General features: G+C 46.6%; 1 protein-coding gene across 1 annotated transcript in view; it reads right to left on the bottom strand.

Annotated features, from left to right (window-relative positions):
- Pde10a (phosphodiesterase 10A) overlaps positions 1–22,414 on the bottom strand; it is a 145,892-nt gene that overhangs the window by 26,329 nt on the left and 97,149 nt on the right. The window contains exons 4-12 of the mRNA XM_090337849.1: positions 17,818–17,938; positions 16,438–16,487; positions 12,911–13,051; positions 10,240–10,395; positions 9,080–9,130; positions 7,912–7,970; positions 5,706–5,757; positions 3,436–3,578; positions 542–634 (exon numbers count right to left, since the gene is read on the bottom strand). Coding sequence (XP_090193975.1) covers positions 542–634; positions 3,436–3,578; positions 5,706–5,757; positions 7,912–7,970; positions 9,080–9,130; positions 10,240–10,395; positions 12,911–13,051; positions 16,438–16,487; positions 17,818–17,938 — 866 coding nt within the window. The remainder of the gene's footprint in view (positions 1–541; positions 635–3,435; positions 3,579–5,705; positions 5,758–7,911; positions 7,971–9,079; positions 9,131–10,239; positions 10,396–12,910; positions 13,052–16,437; positions 16,488–17,817; positions 17,939–22,414) is intronic.

Here is a 22,414-nt window from a genome sequence, read left to right as displayed (position 1 = left end):
GGCTCAGGGACAGCACCCAGGCCCTGAGTTCAAGCCCCACAACCGACAAAAAAAAAAGTTATGGCTTAATGGACTCCTACTTCATGTCAGGCAGCTTTCAAAACTTTTAGGCATTGCTACCCTAATTTGGGAAACTGAGACTGAGGGGAGCTACATAATTCAACAGGTATCCCTGAGCTAGTAACTGCATAACTCAAAAGACATGCTTTCCACACTGTGTTCAGACTTTCAGCATATAATTTGACGAGGAACCCTAACATGGTACCACAGATGAAGAAGCACCACAAGGATCCCATCCGCTGAAGCCCCTGTGCTGCTCCCTAACTCTGGGAATGCCCACAGCTGGCTGTCGGTACTTCCTGCTAGCTCAGGGTTATGTTTTGTACACCTCCGCACGGATGGCTGCTGACAGGACCGCTGGTGTGCAGAAGCAGACCAAGCAGGAGGTAAGCAGGGAAGTGGAAAGCTGGGCCCCTTCCTGGAGGTGCGCCTGGGGCAGAGCGGGGTGGAGGGAGGATAGCCCAGGCAGCGCCTCCCGTACCTGTTGAAACGTGGGTCTGCGTAGGCATCCGGGATGTTCAGGACCTCCCCTGTCCGAGCTACTTGTCCAGCAATTCCTTTCTCGATTGAAAACCTGCAGGGGTAAAGAGAGAGATGCACCAACTCAAACATCGACCACCAAACCCAGAAGTCTTATTTACTTTAAATGCACATATTAATTTTAGTTATATATCCTAAATCATGTTATAAACAATGTACTATTAAGACAGATAAACATCACACAGTGGTCATTTATGAAACTTTGTTTTAAGGTGTAACTGTTTTAAGATATAATCCTAAAACTTGGTTCTAGAGAATAATTGGATGACACACTAGAATTGAAAAAGTAAACTATGCCCAGCACTAGCCAATAATAATAATTTCCATTGGCAAGATGTCTCAGAGTTTGTGATTCACTTCACTGTAAATATCAGTCATGGGTTCTCAGTGAGGTGTGAGCTGAGGCCTGAGCTTCAGGGCACAATCAACACCACAACTCTATGCACACCCCTGAGGTGCTGCCGTACACATTCACGTGCTGCGGCTGCATCTGACCTGCAGACGCAAGACTGAGAAGTTCATGCTGTTTACAACATAAACAAGAGTGTGGAAAGATTCTGCTTCCTTAATTTGTTTAACTTTAAAACACAATATAACCATTAACTAATTATACATATGTATTACATCTTTACATTTTATTTTAGTGCCAGTACTAGGGCTTGAACTTCCAGTCTCCAGTGCTCTCTCAGCTCTTCTGCTCACAGCTGGCACTCTCCCTCTTCAAGCCTTGACTCTACTGCCAGCCTTATCCTGGTTAATTGGCCATAGGAGTCTGGCAGACTTGTCTGCCCAGGCTGCCTGCAAATTACGACTGTCAGACCTCAGCCTCCTATGTAGGGAGGATTAAGACGTGAGCCACTGGCATCTGAATTAATTGTACTTTGGATATCCAATATCAGTATATTTCTTCTGTAAATACATTCTCACATTTATAAATATTTTCTCACTGCTATATTATTACCATGCATGCAATAATTTCAAATTTTAGTTAACATTTCTAGAACTCACGAGATCTATGATTTTCTAACAGTTTAAGCTACTCTTCATGGTATTAACTTTTCAGTATTACAGAATACAGAAAAGAGGCTTTATCCTAAGAATTATCAAGAAAACTTAAAAGATAATTTCTACGAAGTAGCAGTAAAACATCAGTAAGTGGACCAAGCATTGCATAAACCTCAAGACGTTTGTGCTCCTGGCTGCCTGCCCTGAGCCTGGGACAAGCGACGGCAATCAGACCACAGGCGCAGCGCATGAGGCTCTCTGCTGCGGTCTGAGAGCAGTCTGCATGGGAACTTTCACTGCCCCTCTGTGCTTTGTTATCTAAGCCACACGGAAGCCTACAGGAGGCTTTTAGACAGTCATCTCATAGTAACCATGTTCCCTTAGCTGTCTTTCTCATGATTCTCAATACATGCTTCAAGTCATTATTTTTTTTAAATGAAATCAATAATAGGAGTGTTAGGAAACAAACAGCAAACAAGAGACATCACTTTAAGTAACTATGTGCAGTCTGACATAGTTTGATATAAACAATATGAACAAAATTTCAAGCCTCAGACACTCATGCTGTGCCCACATTCGAGGTGTTGTAGTATGACATACAGACCTGTGACCTTACAGACACCTGGAAATGCCTGTCAGCCTCACTCTATCTATCTATCTATCTATCTATCTATCTATCTATCTATCTATCTCCACATTAACGCCTCCCTGGGCAGAGTGTCCAGGTGAACAGCGATGCTTGTTGTTCTGCTGTGGTTCTGGGGTTTGGTCTCAGGGCTTTAAGCTTGTTGGGCCAGCACTCCACCACTTGAGCCACACGACCAGCCCTGTGGGCTCTGGCTGTTTGGACATGGCATCTTGCTTTTTGTTCAGGCCAGCCGGGACTCTGATCTTCTGTTCATGTGGCTGTCATGGCTGAGATAATAGGCAGCTTTCGCTGCTGAGATGAGGTCTTGTAGGTTTTTGCCTACGCTGGCCTGGAATTAGGTCGTGCTGAACTTAGCCTCCTGCCTAGCTCGGACAGATGCATCTGTTGAGATGACCCTTTGTGGGCTTTGGGCGTGAGCTGGCCCCAGAGCAGGCCCTCCTGGTCTCAGCTTTGGGAACAGAGAGGGTTCCAGGCATAAGCCATCCTGTTTAGCAAGAATTCTCAATGTGGAAGCGCTGTACCGGGAATCCCGCATGGTGCTACATAGCAGCGTAAAGGGAAGCAGGTGTTTTGGAGGGCTTGGGGCGACCGTGCTAAGCGGGATGTGACAGCATGGTAGGTAGCGGTCCTTGCAGGTTTCCAGATGGGCCACCACGCCTCCACAGTCTGTCATACCAAGTGACCAGAGCTGCCACTTGAGCAAAGGGACTTTTGCACACTGACTCAGTCTGCTGCGGTCAGCTACAGAACGTCATCAATGCTGTCATCGAAGGCTCTGGGTGGCGTTCCTCTCCTATCTGGACCCTGAGGCAGCTGTCCAGGCTGGGAAGAGGCAGGGAGCCAGCTGGCTCCGTGCACCCTGCTCCTCACACGGGAAGCCTGCAGGCTCCAGGCGAGCACCTTTACCTACCTGGGAGCACTAGTAAGTTTTTCCAACATGATTTCCAAAAGGACCGCCTCCGGAAGACGGCATTTCCAGGAGTGACGCTAACGCTTCCTAGGCGCGGTTTCGCTGGCACTGCAATGTCATTCCCAGAAGCACTACCTTCAGGAGGCGGGTCCTGGTGGGAATGATACCACAGTATGACAAGCCTTGTCAGCACCCCTGCGGAGGCACAGAGAAGCGGGAACAGCGCCTGCGCCTCGGCGGCACAGCCCACGACACTGCACGCCGGCTGTACCTGATCTCTTTGGTCTTCTTGAAGACGGGCTTCCCTTCCCTTTCCTCTCCAATATCAAAAAGGTCTGAATACAACTCCTTGTTTTTATGGTCCACTTGGAAAAGGGCACAGCGATCGGCGTTCACCAGGTTTTTTGCATATATCTAAAGACAGATGAGAAGACAGCAGTGAGCACTGAGAAGCTCACGGCATTTCCAGGAGCACATGTGGTCCTCACTTCCCGCTATTCTACACTTGAGCAGGGCGGATCCTGGCACTGTACCTACATAAATATATAGGCACAGGAAAGGACACGTATTATATATGAATCCTGTGCTAGGCTTAGCAGACACTGACAGGAATGAGGCAGCCGTGGGGATGCACCCACACGCTGTGTGTGCCGCACGCTGGAATGTCTCCGTTGCCGAGCAGCTTAACGGCCTCACTGCTGAAGAGCTCCAGCCACTGCGCCCTCAGAACCTGTACAAGCTCGACTTGAGCTTCTATCCACAGTAAGGCCAGCATGACGCTGGCCACGGGGTGTCTGAGAACAGCAACTGGGAAACGTATGAGTTGTAACCTCCAGGGAGACATAGTTTGGTGGCTTCATTAATTTCATGTGCTGTGGAGGCAGTCATTAGATTTGCCATGTAGCAAACACATGTATGTGTGTATGTGCGCTGATCTTCACAACACCATCCCTCCTGTCTACATGTTAGGACAGGCAAGACGCCAGGATCTGGGCTGCGTCCCACTACTGAAGAGCTAGTAACCATGGATCTAGCATTAGAACTCTTACTCGCCATCTGTTCAGTCCATGCCTTTCTAACAAATATTCCTTCCTACTTCTAAAGGTCAAATTGTGAACTCATTTCACCTCCCCGGCTTGTTCTCCCATTTTTGGGAACAAATATTTCTTTAATGCCTAACATATCCAACTATCCATACTGGGCGGTGGCTACAGTGTCAGAAATACTGTACTGGAGTTAACTCCAGACATCCGGGTCATCTCTGAAATTATTTCTCAGAGGGCAAGAATGGATCATGACACAACTTATGAAAAAGCAGCCAGGGTCACCTTATGGCCAGAGGAAACGAGAAAATCTCATGTGAATAACCTGACGGTAGAGAGAACGGTTCTGCCTCTGGGGCTGGCCCCTTCAGGTAGCCTTTTAAGCTGTCTCGCTTCCTGGGTATCTAATGTTCCATTCCTTCACTATATCGTGACAGGAATGAGAAGGCAGCGAGCAAAACCCTCAACCGTCTGTGGTATCACTGAGACAACAGGAAGGAATTATCTCCACTCTCAGATTGCCACCCCTTTCAGGGCTGGGGGCATGCTGGCAGAGAGGTGGCCTCCTCAGAGCTGGAGCAGGCGTTCCTGAGGCCCTGCACATGGGAGGAGCCCAGCAGACAGCGTGATTCCAGGAAGCTCCGGCAGAACAACAGCCTGGACAGGCAGCCCACTCAGGCCAGAGACCAAGTGGACGTCAAGCCTTCACGTCTAGGACCAAGAGAAGACACCTGCGCTTTGGAGAGGCAGCGCTGGGTGAAAGACCAAGGCGGATGAGAGGCCTCGGACAGTGGGGACAACATTTATCTCTCCGGGGCAGTCCTGGTCCTGTCTAAGGTCCTGGGTGGCCAGGTGTGTGCTCTTCAGCGGGGCAGTCCCAGCTCATCCCGGCACTGACAAGGACCATCTCCCAAACCCTGTGCAGCCTGCAGCACACCGCTCACCGCCTCAGAGGCAGTGGGGGCTGTGTGGGCCGTGAGGAGCCCTTCTCGTAGAAGATTACTCTTCTTGAAATGGATCAGAAAAATGGGAAGGAAAAAAGCTTCTGTCAGAGCCACCGTTGGTTCCAGCCACAGGTCACCCGACCCTCAGGAACCATCCCCATACAAAAAGCCTCCAGACGAAGCCAAGTGGCAGGTATGGCTCCTTCCCGTGGCTTTCTGCACAAGGCGCCCGCCAGCCTTGCATGAGAGGATCGTTAAGACCAAGATCAAACAGAGTGAACTTCATGATTAAGAAGAGGGGACTGGGACCCCTAGTGTCACCAACGCGTGTCAGGGGGAATGCAGAGATAAACCCAAACTGTGATGTGGCTACTCAAACTTCCTTCCTCCAAGAATTTCAAGAGCAACTGCAAACTGACCACAACGGATTGTGAGGCATCACCTTGTCCACACATTCAGAAGGGTTTTCCAGTTCAGATGGACTGTCACACCACGCATTAGGACCAGGAGACTAAAGATCAAATAAATCGTTTTCAAGACAAAAGCCAACTTACCATTATGTGTTCAAGTAGAGAATCTATTGCAACTATGTTATCAAAATAGGTTCTGAAAGAAAGCAGCATGAACCATGTTAGGACCCGCCGGCAGGTCACAGTACACGCCTGTGTGTGCATCAGTTACCTGTGGCTGTGTTTAAACAACCACAATGATACCATCTGATCTTTATCATTCTGTGGAAACAATCACTATCATCTTAGACAAATAAATTGTATCGTTGCTTTAATATTGGGGCTCTATTCCGGAGGATGCATTTAGTGATGGTTATTTATTGCTCAGAACCAAAACATAGCAAGGTCACAACATGCAGTGAGTGACACTATGCAGTACTAAAACAGGCTCCCACATTAATTTAATCAATCTGGGGTTTTTTGGGGGGAGGGAGGAGGTGGGGGCAAGAATTGTGTTTATTTCTTCATCTTTGAGTGGTTGTACAAAATAGTTGCCATTTAATAAAGCAGCTTACAAATATAATATATTTTGATTGATTTGATTAAAATGAAAATTGTTACTGAAAAGTTGGAAAGGGTTAAAAGTCAGTTTTATTGCAAAAATTCAATTTATTTGAGAACTATCAGAATGCAAGTAATGATATGTCAAATGACTATGTAAACTAAACATCATTATCTCTCTTATTATAAATGTTATAAGTGTAAATGAATGTTCTAGAGGTATATGGTATATCTATTAAAATGTCACTCACCCCAAAAATGAAGTAGCAGACATGTATATTATAGGAAGATGTAAAAAAAGCACTCAATATGCTTCTCCTGGTGATGTAAAGCTTTCAGTTCAGGCTCACATAAATTTAGCAGTGTTCTCACAATTAAGAAAACTAATCATTGATTTTATTGTTACATGTTCGAAAAGGATAGGATAGTATAATTTTAGAGCCAATATGATATGACATTTTCAAAAAAAGAAAATTAATAATAATAATCAATTAATTTTAAGGGTAATTTTTTTGCTTGAAATCAGAGAGTGAGAGCCCACGTCAGGGCATAATCCAGTAAAGGCACCGTGTCAGGAAGCAGGGGAAACAGGAGGACACGCAGTGTCGCCTGAGGACAGCTGCAAAGTAAACAAAGTTACACTGGCTGGACAAAGTTCACAACTTTGCTTTCTATATGCTCTTTTTTTTTGGTTTGTTTGCCAGTCCCGGGCTTGAGCTCAGGGCCTGAGCACTGTCCTTGGACTTTCTCAAGGCTAGAGCTCTACCACTTGAGCCTCAGCACCACTTCTGGCTTTTTTCTATGTATGTGGTACCAAGGAATCACTGGGTCTTTGTGCATGCTAGGCACGCACTCTACTGTTAGGCCAAACTCCCAGCCTGCTTTCTATATGCTTTGAAGTAATACGGTCACACCTTCTAGAAGACACTGTGTTTAATTGTTAGAAAAAAGAATGGCTTACATGACCAAAAGAGATCAATGCGTCTCTGCTTTTCTAATTTATAAAAACAAGTGGAATGTGAACTAGCAACTCAACACGTTACTTGTGCGGAGGCTCTCTGCTGACAGGTAACTATGAAATCTGCTGTGCGACAGGAGGAGAGGACACCATGCCAGGCCTGCAGGAATCCAGCGTGAATACCCACGTGCGGGTTCTTTAACTGGTGGAAGGCCTGACCCACCATCACCATGGCCCCGGGCCCTGCAGGATGCAGGTTTGACGAGGAGGCCCGCCTTCCAGAAGGCTGGACGAGCAAAGGCAACGCAGACCCGAAGCCGGTGACCATCCACCGCTGCCTTCACTGGCAGCCCGGGCGGACACAACAGAACACATCCTCAAAAAGGTATGTGAGATGCTATCTACAGAAAAGTTAAAAGAGTTCTAAATAATGTTACCTAAAAATGACAGCGAGGGCATTCGGGGGGAAGCAAGCGAGGAGAATTCTCCTAATACTGTCAGAATTCTCTACAAAAATAGCAAATTCGTGTCTTCAACCTGCTGTAAGACATCCTATTTACAAAGTCGATGTCCAAATAAAAATTAGCATTGTCAATGCATCCAGGAATCTTTCACTGATAAAGTGATGACAACTCCAAAATCTGAACTATGAGGAAGTCATGTTCCCACGTTCCTTGTGTAATGGAGATTCACCTTTGGTTACTGACCACTGCGGGGACCCATCTATCACTGTCAAGGCCTGAGCTTAAACACTGATCAATAGTCTTCGCTAACCCGAGACATGAGACTCACTTGGATACATCCAGGAGAAAGTCGTTGAGCTCCGTCTGTTTGGCAAGGCCTCTGCATACCTGCCATGCAAAGGAATGGCTGTTAGTGGTTATGGGTGAGGACTTACTTGAAGAAGGCACGTTCTCTCAATGAACAGCACAATTGCCTGATTTACTGCACAATAAGATCAATGACTATTAATATCTGTGAGTATTTAAGTACGCTAAACACTGACTTAAGCACCTTCTATTTATTACTTCACTTGATGACTACATAACTCAGCAGGTTTGGGACTTCTACTTGACTGCTGAGGCATTAATACAAAATTGAGAAGCACGGCAGATCCCAGGCCTCACACACATTAGATGTGGCCCTCAGACCCAGTCTGTCTACCTTAACTGTTCACTAAAAAGAATTTGTACATTATAAGCCAAGCACTGGTGGCTTCCTTGCTCCTTGGGAGACTGAGCCTTGCAGGATCTCAGTTCAAAGCCGACTTGGGTAGAAAAGCAGATATTGGTTCCACCTTCCGTTAACTAGCACATTTTTGGACTGGAGGTATGACTTGGGCGGTAGCACCAAGAAAATAGCATGAAAGCATGAACCCCTGAGTTAAGACAAACACACAAACAAGCCAACACGTCAGCCTTTCAAGATGTTCAGCACCTCTACCCACACTAGACGAAAAGTAGACTGTAACCCTACCTCTCCCAGCACACACACTTCAGGGACACGGAAAGAATAAAGGGAGAGGGGAGGAGAGGCGGGCCCTTAAAATACATATGTGTCATTGTGTCATTGGAATCTATTTACGACAGTGAACTAAAATTTTAGAAATAACAAAATATTGTAATCTAAAAAAAAGCATGGTCGGACACTGGTGGCTCACGCCTGTAATCCTGGCCACTCAGGAGGCTGAGACCTGAGGAGCAGGGTCAGAGTCAGCACTGACAGGGAAGTCTGTGGGACTCATCTCCAGTTCACCACCAGAAAACCGGAAGAGGCGCTGTGGCTCAATGTGGTAGAGCGCTAGCCTTGAGCTGAAGAACTCAGGGACAGCGCCCCGGCCCAGAGTTCAAGCCCCATGACTGACAAAAAAGAAAAAAGGATGAACTTGCTAATGCCTCTTCGCTGTCGGGTTAATGAAGCTCCTTCCTTAGGAAGCCCTGTGAAAACACCCAACACCTACCTGCACCTGATGTATTGCTACTGAAGCCCAGGCAAGATTTGCTGTTGCGACCTAAAAAAAGCAAGAAGACATACCAACATGTGTACACAAAAAAGCATTTAGTAGTTACACAATACATCCCCAAATGAAGACTTTTCCAAGGGGTTTGAGTTTCAAAAATTTACAGAACACTAAGTGTGTCAAATCACAACGCACTTGTTTTTCCCCCCCTACATTTCCTCTTCTCATTAATGGAGCTTAGTGCTCCTGTTTGAACTAAGATGAATACTTTTAAGTTTAACAAAAAGCCTGTTTAGAAGGTCTGTAGTGCCTCCTGTAAAATGATGTATTTCTGAGGTACGAAACTCATCTGGCAGCTATCCAGCTTTATTATTTACCATGCATTTAACAAATATTAGCTAGCAACCAGGCACTGTATTCTAAGTGCTGGAGACAGAGCAGTGACACCACTGCCAGAAGCCTGGGTCCCTGCCTGTATCCTGTGGGGAGAGAGTGGGGTCAAGCTGGCCGCGTGTGCTATGTGGGGCAGTGACATGGGCCACCGTGAAAAGGCACAGGACAGAGTATGTGTGTGCAAAAGTGCACTTGACAGCCTCATGAAAGGCACAACTCCGGAGGCGGAGGTGAGAGGGAAGAGCCAGGCCCCACACAGCAGGGAACCAGGGCCTCCATGCCTCCATGCATCTGTAAGGTGGTGAGGGAAGAAGGGACAGCAGGAACAGCAGAGGCTGGGGGCTTCAGAGAGCAGGTGGGGCCAGGATGCTGCAAGAAGCTGCTCGGATGGTGTGACACACACGGCACTAGGTCCTCTTGGGCTCTGTATCCACGAGCCTGCACCATTTCCACTCGTGAACAAAGCCTTGCTTTCCCAGAGTGCCGACACCGGTAACTGGTGTATTTTGACATTCAGGCTAGGGAAAGGACGTGTTTAAGAAGCCATGATGACAACCGGAATATAGACGCCTCAAAGCTACCACACTGCTTTCTTTACTGTCCATATGTTTTCTTACAGAAAGGAGGCTAGGTTACTAATTAATCGGCTCCCTCTATAAGCAACCTTGAGAAAAGAGGCACTTTCTAAGAAATCACTGGTCTCAGTGTCACACGCTCCGAGGTCCACTGGTGTGACTGGTGTCACGGGTGGCAGTGGAGAAGCTCACCTCCTGGTGACTGAGGCAGAAGGCCTCCTTGCCCCAGTGCCGGTACAGCTCCAGAATGCCAATCAAGTCCCCGATGGCAGTGACGATCGGTAAACAAAGAACAGACTGGATCCGAGTTCCCGACTCCAGCCCGGTACCTCTTGGAAATCGTTCATCCTGAAACGTGTCAGGGAAGACACAATCAGAACGGGATGGTGGGAAGAAAGGGGAGCAGTCGGGAAGAAAGCACAGTGCCTGGGGCTCTGCTCAAATCCTTCTCCTTCCCACAATGCCCAAGTTCCTGCGCAAATGCCTCCCCTTCCCACGCTACGCTGGGTGTCAGCTCAACCAAGGAAAGGAGCTGGGGTAGTGTATGTGGGAGGCAAGGCGCAGCCAAGGCAGAGCCCACGGGAGGCCTCCACTGAACTCCTCTCGGAGGCCCCGTGCCTCGGGAAGAGTCAGCTCCCCTCTGGTCCTTTCAAGCCTTCTCTGCCCGCAGGAAGACACAGCATCATGTGACAGCTCTAACTTCCTTCAGAACGCACACGATACTTGTAATCAACAACGAGTAGTCTTCTTCAAAAGAAAAGTGAGTGGGGATGGGCACACTAAATCTTACTTAAATGCATATTGTCAGCAATATGAAACCTATATTCAGCATTACTTTCATGGTTTTTATCCTTGAAAAGGACAAAACCTGATGAGTGAATGTGCATGTTCGTTTTGTGTAATAATAATAAAATCGTCATAAAAGCTGATATTTATTCATTTATCTTCCTAGCCAGACTGTCCTCAGGCTTCACGGGCATAATGAGATAATATAAATCACTCCAAATAGAGAAAATCTATTTATAAACATTTCTTCTTCTTCTATTTTCAAGGTTAGAGTAATGCAAAAGGATATGCCAGTAACAAACAGCATTGTAACTGAACTGCAAAGGCCCGTGTAAGTATGTAAGCCCTGAAATTGTCTGATAATTATCAGTTATTTAGCATATGAACAGAAATTATTTTTTTACTTTAATCATTTTATTCCTTAGCAAAATCACTGAAGGGAAACAGAGAGAAATGGACTGACTTACTATCAAAATTCCCCTTCTGTTGTTCAATTTGTACTGGCTATAGGAAGGTATTATTAGCCACAACTTAGAACTTTTTATCAATCAAGAATAGTAAAAAAAATCTGTTTGTAATTATGGATCTTTAGAAATCTGCATGCACAAAAGAATATTTTCAAGTTAGAATATATATGTCATGTTCTTTCTTTTTTCTACAGTGTAACTAGTACCTGATTTCAAAATTATATAATTACTGGCAAAAAGTAAAAAAAAGCCCTTAAAACGCGGGTTTCCGACTCTAGCACTTTTATGGAGAAAATTCCTCATATGTGTAAACTTGTGCGCACTTGTCCCTTTTGACATCTCAACACCTTGTCACGACACCTCATGCCATGTGGGCACTGTACGCCCAGAGACGGTCTGCCGGCTCCAGGCCCTGGGCCAGGCCACCCCGCTCAGGGCACTCCAACGCCAGACCTGTGATCTTGCATTTAAAGGAAGGACAGTAAATGTGATGTGAGCGGAGGCTTAAAAACACATGTTCCTTTTTCTCTCTTGGATTCTGGCTACCACAGGAGTGTGCCAGGCTGACCCGATGGAGGTCCTCCATGGTCCTCCATGACTGAGGCCACTCGAGAACAGACAGGACCTAGCTGATGCCAGCTGACCTCAGCCTCACGGGAAGGCCTGCAGCTTCACCCCATCCACAGAAGGCTCAGTCCTTAGACTCAGAGAGAATGGTACATGGCTGCTGTAAGACACCAGCAGAATCTGGGGCAGGGGCTGGCTCACTCATGTGCATGCTGGCAGAATGCTAAATAGAAAACAGTAATTGTGTTGTTTACATGATCACTAATACACATTTCTAGGTTTAACCATACGGACACGTGCATTGAAATAACAATTCTTCAAATTTAGCTCTTAGTGAGCATGTATTCCTGAATATGAGTATCAGCTCATATATGAAATCACGTTTTGGTTTGTACAGCAGACCCCTGGTATCCAGGAAGAGCCTCAAACACTCAGATGCACAGAGTCAGAACTCTAAAATTACTGTATGAATATGGGGTCACACACACACAGGTTGAAACTCCCTGGAGCAGGCTGGATTACTGTCTCAGAAATTACCTGTGTACATTAATACTGCTCACCTAAACTGACATCTTACATGCTCTTCTCACCAATACTGTGGGTGTTTGATTTGTGTTTTCCATAATCTCACCCAGTTTCTACTAAAGACATGACACTGTTCATCAAATCTGAAATTTTCACTGTATCACTTTAAGCACCATTTGCTCTGGGGAAAATACATCTTCACAGAAGTAAACAACAGATCACAAAATGACTTAAACACAATGGATGGTAACCTGGGATAGACTGAGAGGTGTTCTGTACCCATGGAGCAGAACAATACTTGCATTAGAATCGGAAACTTTGGTTTTTCAAATTTATTTTTTGTCTGTCTGTCTGTCTGTCTGTCTGTCTGTCTGTCTGTCTCTCTCTCTGTCTGTCTGTCTGTATGTCTGTGCTTGGTCAAAACCACTATACTTTGTTTGAAAGCTCTCATCTTAGGAACTGCGTGAACTCTGGTTGAAACAACTCGTCCTTCTTCAGGCTAAAGCTGAAGTCCTCACCCCGAGAATGTCCTCCACAAGCAGCGTCTTCCTGGACTTGGCCACGTAGGCAGAGATGGTGGTACCCTGGGTGATGGGCCCGGCGGGGATGAGTCGGGGCTGGCCTTCCTTCATCCCGGGGGGCGTGAAGACACACAGACTCTAGGAGGAAGAAGAGAGCATGCTTTAGGGGTGTCCTGGGCCACAGCCCTGGACTGACCCGGGAACCCTGCCTTATCCACAGACGGAAAAGCTAGCCACTCCCATGAGGCAGTGCTCTGCAATGACACCACAAACTCAAGATGGACCCTGAGATCCCCCACGTGCTCAGCCAGGCTCCCTGCAGACACAAGTCAAGTGACCTGGCTTCGTCTGTCACCGAAGCACTTGTTTCTCACACACTGTGTTTTTATTCTCCGTCACTCAACAGGAGCCTGGAACTGTTTCTAAGAACGTGTATGAATTGGGCTTCCGGTTCATTTCCTCACAGGCCACGAGGTGGCCCCGGAGAGTGAGGAAACGGAGGGTGGAGGATTTCACGGCAAACAAGCAGTATTTCCAGGCAGCTTTCACAGGAGCCAAGACAAAACCGCCTCTTCCACGGGGTACCCCAAGGGATCAACTTCTTAAAACACCTTCTTCACAGCTCTGGAGTCACACAGAATCCAGAATGTGGAGGGGAGATGTGTGCTGTCTGTGAGGACAGACGGGGCACGGCTGCCTGGGAGGACAGCACGGACCAGGCCAGGAGCACCGGGGGAGGCGTGGCCGGGAAGGTGGGCAGGTGTGTACCTGCACCACACACCTGGCTGCACACAGAATGCCTGCCTGCGGGAAGGTCTCTGCACGGCTATGAGTTGAGGATTCTACAGCCATGCAGCCTTTCCTGTTTACAAATAAAAACGAACTGACTTACCAGTCTCTTAACTTATGCCTGTTAGTGGCCTACTGTGAATCAAAATTTAAGTATAATTAACGTTTACGAACAAATTCTGATTGACAACCCAAGAAAAGTGCTATGTGAAATGTTATTTTGAATGTGTGGCTAAGTATGAATGAATAAAATGAACAAAGACACTAAAAAAATGCATGAAGCAAAAATTCAACCACAGGAACCTTTTTGCCAGCAAACATCTCAAAAGCACCTGGTCTAGGTCTTGCTTTAGTCCAAGAACCAGAAACACTGCTCCTGACCCATGGCTTCCTCCTAACACTTCTTCCTGCCAGCTACCCAGGGGCCGAGGAGACACCTCAGGAGACACCTCTGGACAGTGCCCCAGCTCCGCGCGGGGTGGCCGCTCACCGCTGCAGGGCCTCTCCAGCAGGGCCCTTGCCTGCTCCGCAGCTTAGCCCATTCCTCTGACACTAGCACAATGGCAAATGGCACGTGGAATGCACAGCATTTATTACACAACACTGGAGCCCTGGAGGAGGGTAGATCAGGGTTTAGAAAGTTTACGAGTCTTGCCCAAATCACACAGCATCCAGTGGTGAATCAGAACCACATGGTTTATGAAGCTAACCTCCTTCCTGGGGAGCTTCCTGCCTTCAGAGGCATCCTTGCCGGGGAGGGGGGAGGCTCTGTGGGTTGCCTGCTGCCTCTCTGTCCCAGCCCAGCTGGCACTCAAAAGCAATCTGCTCAGTAAATGTCCTACGGGGCTCTTAGAGGCCATCACTTAATGCTACGCTCACCTCGCGCCTGGGAAAGTAGACGTCCTTCTATGGTTTCTACTACAGAGCGAGGCATGTGGCCCTGGGACCTGGCCATCTATGTCCACGTCTATTAGTGAAAAGGCGCCCTTATAATTGGTCATTTTCACTATACTTCATAATCATCATATATGTATGACTATGTTTGCTCTCTTTGGATCATTAGTTTTCTTTTTAGCAAATAGTTCCTTTGTATTATCTTCGGATGTCCTTGTACAATCCAACATTCTCTCTCCACAGTGACGAGCTAAGTCTCAGTGGGGCAGAGACTGAAGTCCTGCTGTGCTGCAGTGCCAAGAGCGTGCTGCATGAGCTGATGCTAAATATTTTAATATCTTTTTAAAATCTTTTCCAAAGATTTTTGACTTATTTTTTAAAATTATTTTTATTGTAATATATAGAGGAGTTATAGTTATATTTGCCAGATGGTTGGTGTATTACTTCTCACACACTGATACCCTTCTCATGTTTCTGTCCCTATTTCCCTCCTGCCCACCCCTCCCAATCATCTTGTTTTCCCCCTTCGCTTTCCTATTTCAAATAAACAAATAAATGTATGTACAATATGCCAGGTAACAAAGTCAGATATAGTAACAACATGAGATTAACCAAAGGGCAACAAAAAAGAAGAAAAATAACATAGTACATTGAGAATAACAATCACACAAGATAAATCTCGTTTCCATATCCTAAAGATCCTTTCATTTAGTCTCATTCTATATGACCTTATGTACCTAGGTTTTACGCTATTGTAATCTTCTGCTAGGACAGTTCTAGATGTGAACTAATTATTACAAATGAGGGAAACCATTGAGCCTATGTTCCTTTAGGTCTGGCTTATTTCACTTAATATGATAAAAATTAAAAATAAAATTAATAACTGGCAACCCATGATCACAAATATTTTAATATCTTAACTAATTAATATGATTAATTTATTTTACTATTTGTATTACTGTTTTACTCAAGACTAAAATCAGATGTCTCTGAACACTTTTTCCTCCATTTCTATTAACGGGGTAAATAACATCAACATAACACATTTTGATTACTCAAAGAATATAGTTATTCTATTGTGAGAATATATCCCAAAATCTCAAGTGCATTGTCTAACACAGTAGATGGCAAATAAATCTATAAATGAGCTTTATGCTCTGAATGAAAATGTTATTTGCAAAGATCATGCTGGAACACTGCCTGAGTTTTTATCAGCTGCAGTGATTGAATGTGATGGGATGCTAGATGGGACCACGCCTCAAGTGCAGAGCCGGGAGCCCACAGCCCAGACACAGGCACTCTGGGCTCTGCATCCAGGGAATCCGGCCCAGAGCTGTCTTCTAAAACTACAGAATCACTTTATTAAACTGTGTATGGTGCTTGGAACAAGCGCAGGCTCTGTATCGCACGCCAGCCCAAAAGTACTGAAATTCCTGTACCAAACACCACAAATCTAGAAGTACTACCGTGATTTAGGATATACAAACCAAAGCAAAACCAAGCCAGACTCCAAGACCTTATGTTTCCATGTTGCTGTAATGCCCGCCTGGAACTCAATCACATACAGAAGCAAATACAGGGCATGGCTAGGTGCAAGCCCTGAGTTCATTCCCCAGCATGAAAGAGAAACAAAAAACCACACGACAACCCCAAGACAGGAAGATAAAAGGGAGGAAGGAGAAGGGAAAGAAAAGGAAGGAGAGGGAAGGGAGAGGAAGAAATAAAAATAAGCTTACAGTACTTAATTAGGACATATCTATTATTTATAACACAATCAGGACTGATGAAGACCTATTGCAATTTCTTATCTAGAGTACAGAAATCTGAGCAGAGATACTTACATTATTGCATTCTCCAAGGAAATACAGTGCAAATCCATCAGCTTTTGTGGCTGCCAAAGTAATAAAAAAAAAAAAAGGAAGAAACTAATCTCAATGGAAGAATATAACATGTATGATTTCTCTATGGTGAGAGTCAGACACGAGCCTTTTGAATTAGATGGGTCACATAAGCAATGGTCATTCAATAAAGAACAAGGTCACTCATGGCTTTCCTGGTGGGCTCCCCTGGCCACCCTCCACAGGTGTCCCTCATGGCCTACACGCTGCATCCGCCAACATGCTATGTGACAATACACTCGTCAGCCTTTAACTAGGAAATTCTGTTCAATGTTTGTGGTATTAAAATATGCCTTGTGTAATGATACTACTACAGAATAACTAAAAGAAGCACTGGTCAACCAGCCACGTAAGAGAGCAGAATTCAACTTGTCCCCAAACTGTTCGGAAGTCAGGTGCCACGGCTCACGCTCGCATCCCAGCTACTTGTGAGCCAACTCCAGCAGAAAGCAAGAGACACTATCTAAAGCTAAATAAAAGGGCAAAATAGGGCCGTGGGCGTGGCTCAAGTGGCAGAAAGCCAGCACACCACATCTGAGGTCTTGATTTCAAACTATAGTGCTGTTAAAAAACAACGTAACACACACACACACACACACACACACACACACACACACACACACACCCCTTCAGGGTCATCTGAAGGTAAATACCATAGCAACAAACAACATAGTCCTAGAAGAATGGCCTACATTTCACCCCTACTTAAACCCCTTCTCCACATGTCTTTGGGTGAAATACTGAGAGCCTCCGCAATGGTGCTAGTCACAGGAGCTAGCTCACGAGTGAGTTCTTGTACACTATGTTCATACACATGGACGCACAAAGAGCAGTTAACTATGTATTAAAGTACATATTGAAAAGCACCCAACAAAGAGTTAAGTAATAGATATTAAATATATCCAGATTTTTTGTATTTGAAGAAGACACAAAAACTCAATTGTATTCTGGAAAAAAAATGAAAGTCCTAAGAATACATCTTCTTCAAACTTACTTTTCTGATCTATCGTTCCCCATTCTACTCAAAATATAACCGTACCTTCCCCCAATGTCTAATATGTTCATTTCCCTTGACAGTGATGGTTTCCTGTAAATAACATGATTTACTTGAAAATGAAAAAGAAAGGAGCAAGAACATTCCATGGAGGCCTCGGATCTGAGCTGGGGCCTTGAGGGACCTTCAGGTTTGATGGCTCTGCTCTCCTCTTTCCTCGTGGCTGCCCGGCTGGGGCAGTGAGGGAAGGTGGTCTGCCTGCCTCTGGGTGCAGGTAAGGTGCGGAGCTGGCCCCGGCCTGGCTGGCCAACCCGCTGGGCACGGCTTACCGATCTTGATGATGCTGCTGAGCTCGTACAGGAGCACTTGGTTGTCGCCCCCCGTGTCCAGACGCTGCTCGATGTAGCTGTTCAGCTCATACACCACTCCCTGCATGTTTGTGTCTTGGTACTGGGAACAGGAGTAACAAAAAGAAATGGCAGTTATCAACATAATGCGATTCCAGTTCTCACTCTGTGTACATGCTTTTACAGAGAATGAATGACACACTGTATGTAGTTCTCAAACATGTCCATTGAAAACGGACACGGTTCTAAGTATTCTGTAAACTATGCGCGAGTCATCCAGTATTGCCTGTTGAAACTTTGCTCCTCAAGTTTTATAACAATGACAACTTGACTGGGAAACCAGCACAAAGACTTCCTGAGGGGCCTCTCCACGCTGGAGAACCCCGGGGGCTGGTGACCTCAGATCCTGGTGCCCGGGCCTGTGTGTGACCCCAGAGCAGGACAGAGAAGCTGGCAGCGCCTGGTCCCAGGCAGCAGCACATAGGCCTCCTCCCAGCCCAGCATGACATGCTGTCTTCTCTTCAGGGCGGGGGAGGGAGAGAGAGACAGAGAGAGAGAGACAGAGACAGAGACACAGAGAGAGAGAGAGAGAGAGAGAGAGAGAGAGAGAGAGAGAGAGAGAGAGAGAGAGAGAGAGAGAGAGAGAGAGAAAAGTGCACATTTCTCATTCACCTTTTACCATTGGGGTGGCCTTAGTAACCAGCCTCTCTGCAGTGGCCTTAGTAACCAGCCTCTCTGCACATCACCCTAAAAATAAAATCCTGTGCCACTTAATACTTTAAGGGGGGCCAGGAGTGTGGTCTGGTGGTAGGGTGCTTGCCTAGCATGCACGAAGACCTGGGTTTGATTCCTTGGTACCACATTCATAGAAAAAGCCACTGTAGAAAGCCCTCATGCCATAGAGGCTCGCCCTAGAAACCCCGGGCTTGCTGCATGCATGGTCTCTGAGAGAGAGCCTGGCCGACTCCCTGTTCCTCAAGTGCCTGCTTTTCTTGTCAGGGCATTGTGCAGCTGTTTTCTGTCTCTTTGAACAGGAGATGGACTGTCACAAGGGACTGAGAGTAAGAGGACACTAGGATGTGAACAGTTTATCATGAGATTTCCCTTTATATTTCTGAGCATATTTGTATGAAAAGCAGGGTGAATTGCACCGTCTTTAAAACACTTTCAGTTCTAATGCTCTGTGATAATCTAAGACCTGGGCTTTAAGGTTTTCTTGTTCATTTTTAAGCTGATACACTACATTGGCATATTTTGTTTCCTTTGGTTACTGACAACAATTGCCTAATTATTTTAACAATACACTGTTTTACTAAGATCAATATTCTGTTTGATATAAAAAGCTAATCAGTACAGAGAATCCTTCACGGCATTCTGCAGGCCAGTGTGAGGTGAAAGGCCCACGGCCATCACGCACCATGGTCCAGGGCCAGGTGACTACTGAGCTATCGCCACAGATGCTGAGAAGAATTTTAGGGCGTTTTAACAGAAGCATTTACAAAGGCATCCCGTGTGCTTCTCCGTGCTCTGAGGGTCACAGCCTCGTTCGGCTGTCTGGGTGGCTGTGCATTCTCACAGCTGCCGTGTCTCACCCCGTGGTGCTCCTGTCACGTCACAATAAAGCAAGGAGCAGGAGGAGTGTCGGGTGGCAGTGTAGTCTCAGGGCTGGGACGTGGTGGGGGGAGAGGTAGGAAGCCACTCTGCAAAGCACATTAACTAACGGAGGACACAAAGGTCAGCGGGGTGGAAAAGGCCTTCAGTGAAGTCACCAGGAGTGATCGTGGTGAGCTGGACACAGACCTTCCCCAGCAGCAAGCCAGGAGCTACTACAGCACCAGCAAAGCAGTAGACAAGAAAATAACAGCTAGACGGGACAGCCACGACAATAAGAACACACTGATAAACAATTGCATTTTATGCGTAATGGTAATTTTTCTAGATAATGGTTATGCTTTTTCTCATAATGAAGAAATGTGCCTGAAACCTTTTATCAGCCTTGATTCAGAGGACCAAGACCAGGATTAGGGCTTAACACAGTTCTTTCTCACAACTTTTATACTCTGTTCTTACTATGCAATCCCAGTTGCAGAAGGGAGAAGAGAAGAGGGGGACGTACAGGTTGACACTAGAACAAAGGTCTTCCTGTCAGAGGGTCTCAGCCTTACAACGAGAGACTAATGGGGTCAGGGCTAGGGTTGAAGTGGAAAGAAGAGCATCTGGAACCCCTTCAATGTGGAGCAAGCTTACCATACCTGTCACACACACACACGCACGCACGCACCAATGGCTCACGCCTATAATCCTAGCTACTCAGGAGGCTGAGATCTGAGGGCTGTGGTTCAAAGCCATTCCCAGCAGGAAAGTCCCTGAGACTCTTATCTCCAATTAACCACCAGATAATCAAAAGTGGCACTGTGGCTCAAAGTGGTAGAATACGATCCTTGAATGAGAGAAAAAAGAAAAAAACCCTTAGGGACAGTGCCTGGGTCCTGAGTTCAAGCCTTACAACTGCCTCCCCCCCCAAATGAAAACAACCACACACCGTATCTGACAGAAAGAACCTGCCGTGTGTTGTGCCGTCAGTGACCACTGGAAAGGGCATGGCATGCTACTCTTGGTGGAGAATGCATCCTGGAAGACGCTGTAATTCTGCTTTTCAAACTTTCCATTCATGCCACAATGTCATGCCTTTAAAACAATTAGCTGGTCAATGGGCCAATTATTTCTGTAAGTCCCAGGAACTTTTATTCCCAAGCCATTCATTCATTTAAGGTGAGGAAACATGTTGTTCCCTCACAGATCCACACAAAACCAGAAATTAAGTAGCAGATTTAGTGACTCTGTCACATCTGATTATGATCAAAGCTAAGCAGAGGTTGCTCAAATTTTATTTGAAGTTCCACCGGCCAGTGATTATTATGTTGATCCATGTGTTCATGGCTCACTCTGCATTCTGAGAGGTGAGCCACAAAGCCTCCAGCCTGCAGCAGGAATGTCCTTAACCCGGTCACCTTTCAAACAAAGACAGTATAGATGAATACAAAGGATGTGAACACCAAGGAGAAACTGTTTGTGTGAAAGTTCTGTCTGTGTCAGCTCAGAATCGCTCTCACATGGAAGGTTCGTACTGAGGGTATAATGACGGGGGGGGGGGGGGGGGGGAATCTATCCTGAACGAAGGTGACCTCAACTAAATAAACCAGCCTGTATCCAATAAAAGCTCAAATTAAGTTTCTGATACTGATGTGAAGCAAGAGAAAACAAGGAAAAGAAGGAGAGGGTACGGATTCATATAAAAACTGTCAGCCGTTTTTCAGTGCTTCTTCTCATGTAGAGAGCTGAGGCTGCACGTGCTCCACTCTCCGGCCCTCGGTTACCAGGGCCTCCACACTTCCTGCTGGCACTGCCCTTCCACTCCTCATTCCTCGGGCTCTTCCTTGAGCATGTCCCAGGGGAGTCTCCACACCACTAGCCGACAGGATGCTCCTGCCTCCCCTCCCTGCCTGGGGTCCTCACACTCAAGACCACTCGCCCCAGAAAAGGGTTCTCAGCCACTGGGATTTCTGACTCTACGCATATGGTTTCTTGTTGATGGGTCCCCACCACCAAGAAAAGGGGGGATTCAGTTAGTGGCATCACACTGACTACTGATGATGATGATAGCTGATTAGAAAATGTGCCAGACCTGCCAAATGATGTTGGTTTAAATAAAGTGTGTGGCACAATCCCATATTCTTCCACAGAAATTGCTCACATGCGCGGAGAGCAAATTAGATGGCATATTAGTCAACAGAGGCTAACAGAAGGCATCTCATCACAAAGGGCACGATCCAAACAACATGGAGATGCACGTGAAGCCCCAGGGCGAGAGCTCCGGAGTGAAGGAGCTGAGGGGGAGTGAGTCCTCCCTCCCGCTTCACGTCTCCCCGCCCCTCCACCCAGGGCTGGCTGCATGCAGAACCAGGAGCTGAGGTCTTTGCTCCTCTCTGCAGACACTTCTATGTAGGCATCACCCCTGGGAATGTTCCCCTGGGTCTGACTAAGTACCCCCACCTGCCAACTCGGATTCATACATTCCAAGTCAGCTAGCTGATGTGCCTCCACGCAGCCTCACCCCTGAGTCCACACCGACCTCCTCTCCTGCAGGCCTCCTTCCTCCCAGATGCGGGCGGATCTCAGCTGAACACAAAGCTGACCGGGCATTTGGTAGCTTTGGCAGTTCTGCCTTTTGGCATCTCCTAGGGGCCCAGAGTTGCCAGCGCTGCCACCATGAGCTCTGGTGATGAGAGCTCATCACCAACATCACCCGTGAGGCCCTGGGATCCACGAAGCCAGGGTGCAGGCTGCTCCGCCAGCCACAGGCCACCCCCCCCCTGGCTCGGGCCGCTGTGAGAATCCCTTCTTCACAGATGAAGCTACCTGCATCCATAATGCTACTGTAGGACACAGCTGCACAAAGGGGAACGACTTCTCACATGAGGTCGCATCAGCTGCGATTCAAACACTGTGTTCCATTGCTTCATCTAAGAAATGAGATACCTTTGTCTGAGGAAATTACAAGTCATTTTGTTGTACTAGC

The sequence above is a fragment of the Megascapheus bottae genome, chromosome 8 (genome assembly GCF_031878675.1).
Source record: "Megascapheus bottae isolate mThoBot1 chromosome 8, mThoBot2.hap1, whole genome shotgun sequence".
Lineage (NCBI taxonomy): Eukaryota > Metazoa > Chordata > Mammalia > Rodentia > Geomyidae > Megascapheus > Megascapheus bottae.
The sequence above is the reverse complement of the archived record's forward strand: the minus strand, read 5'-3'. Positions and strand labels throughout refer to the sequence as shown.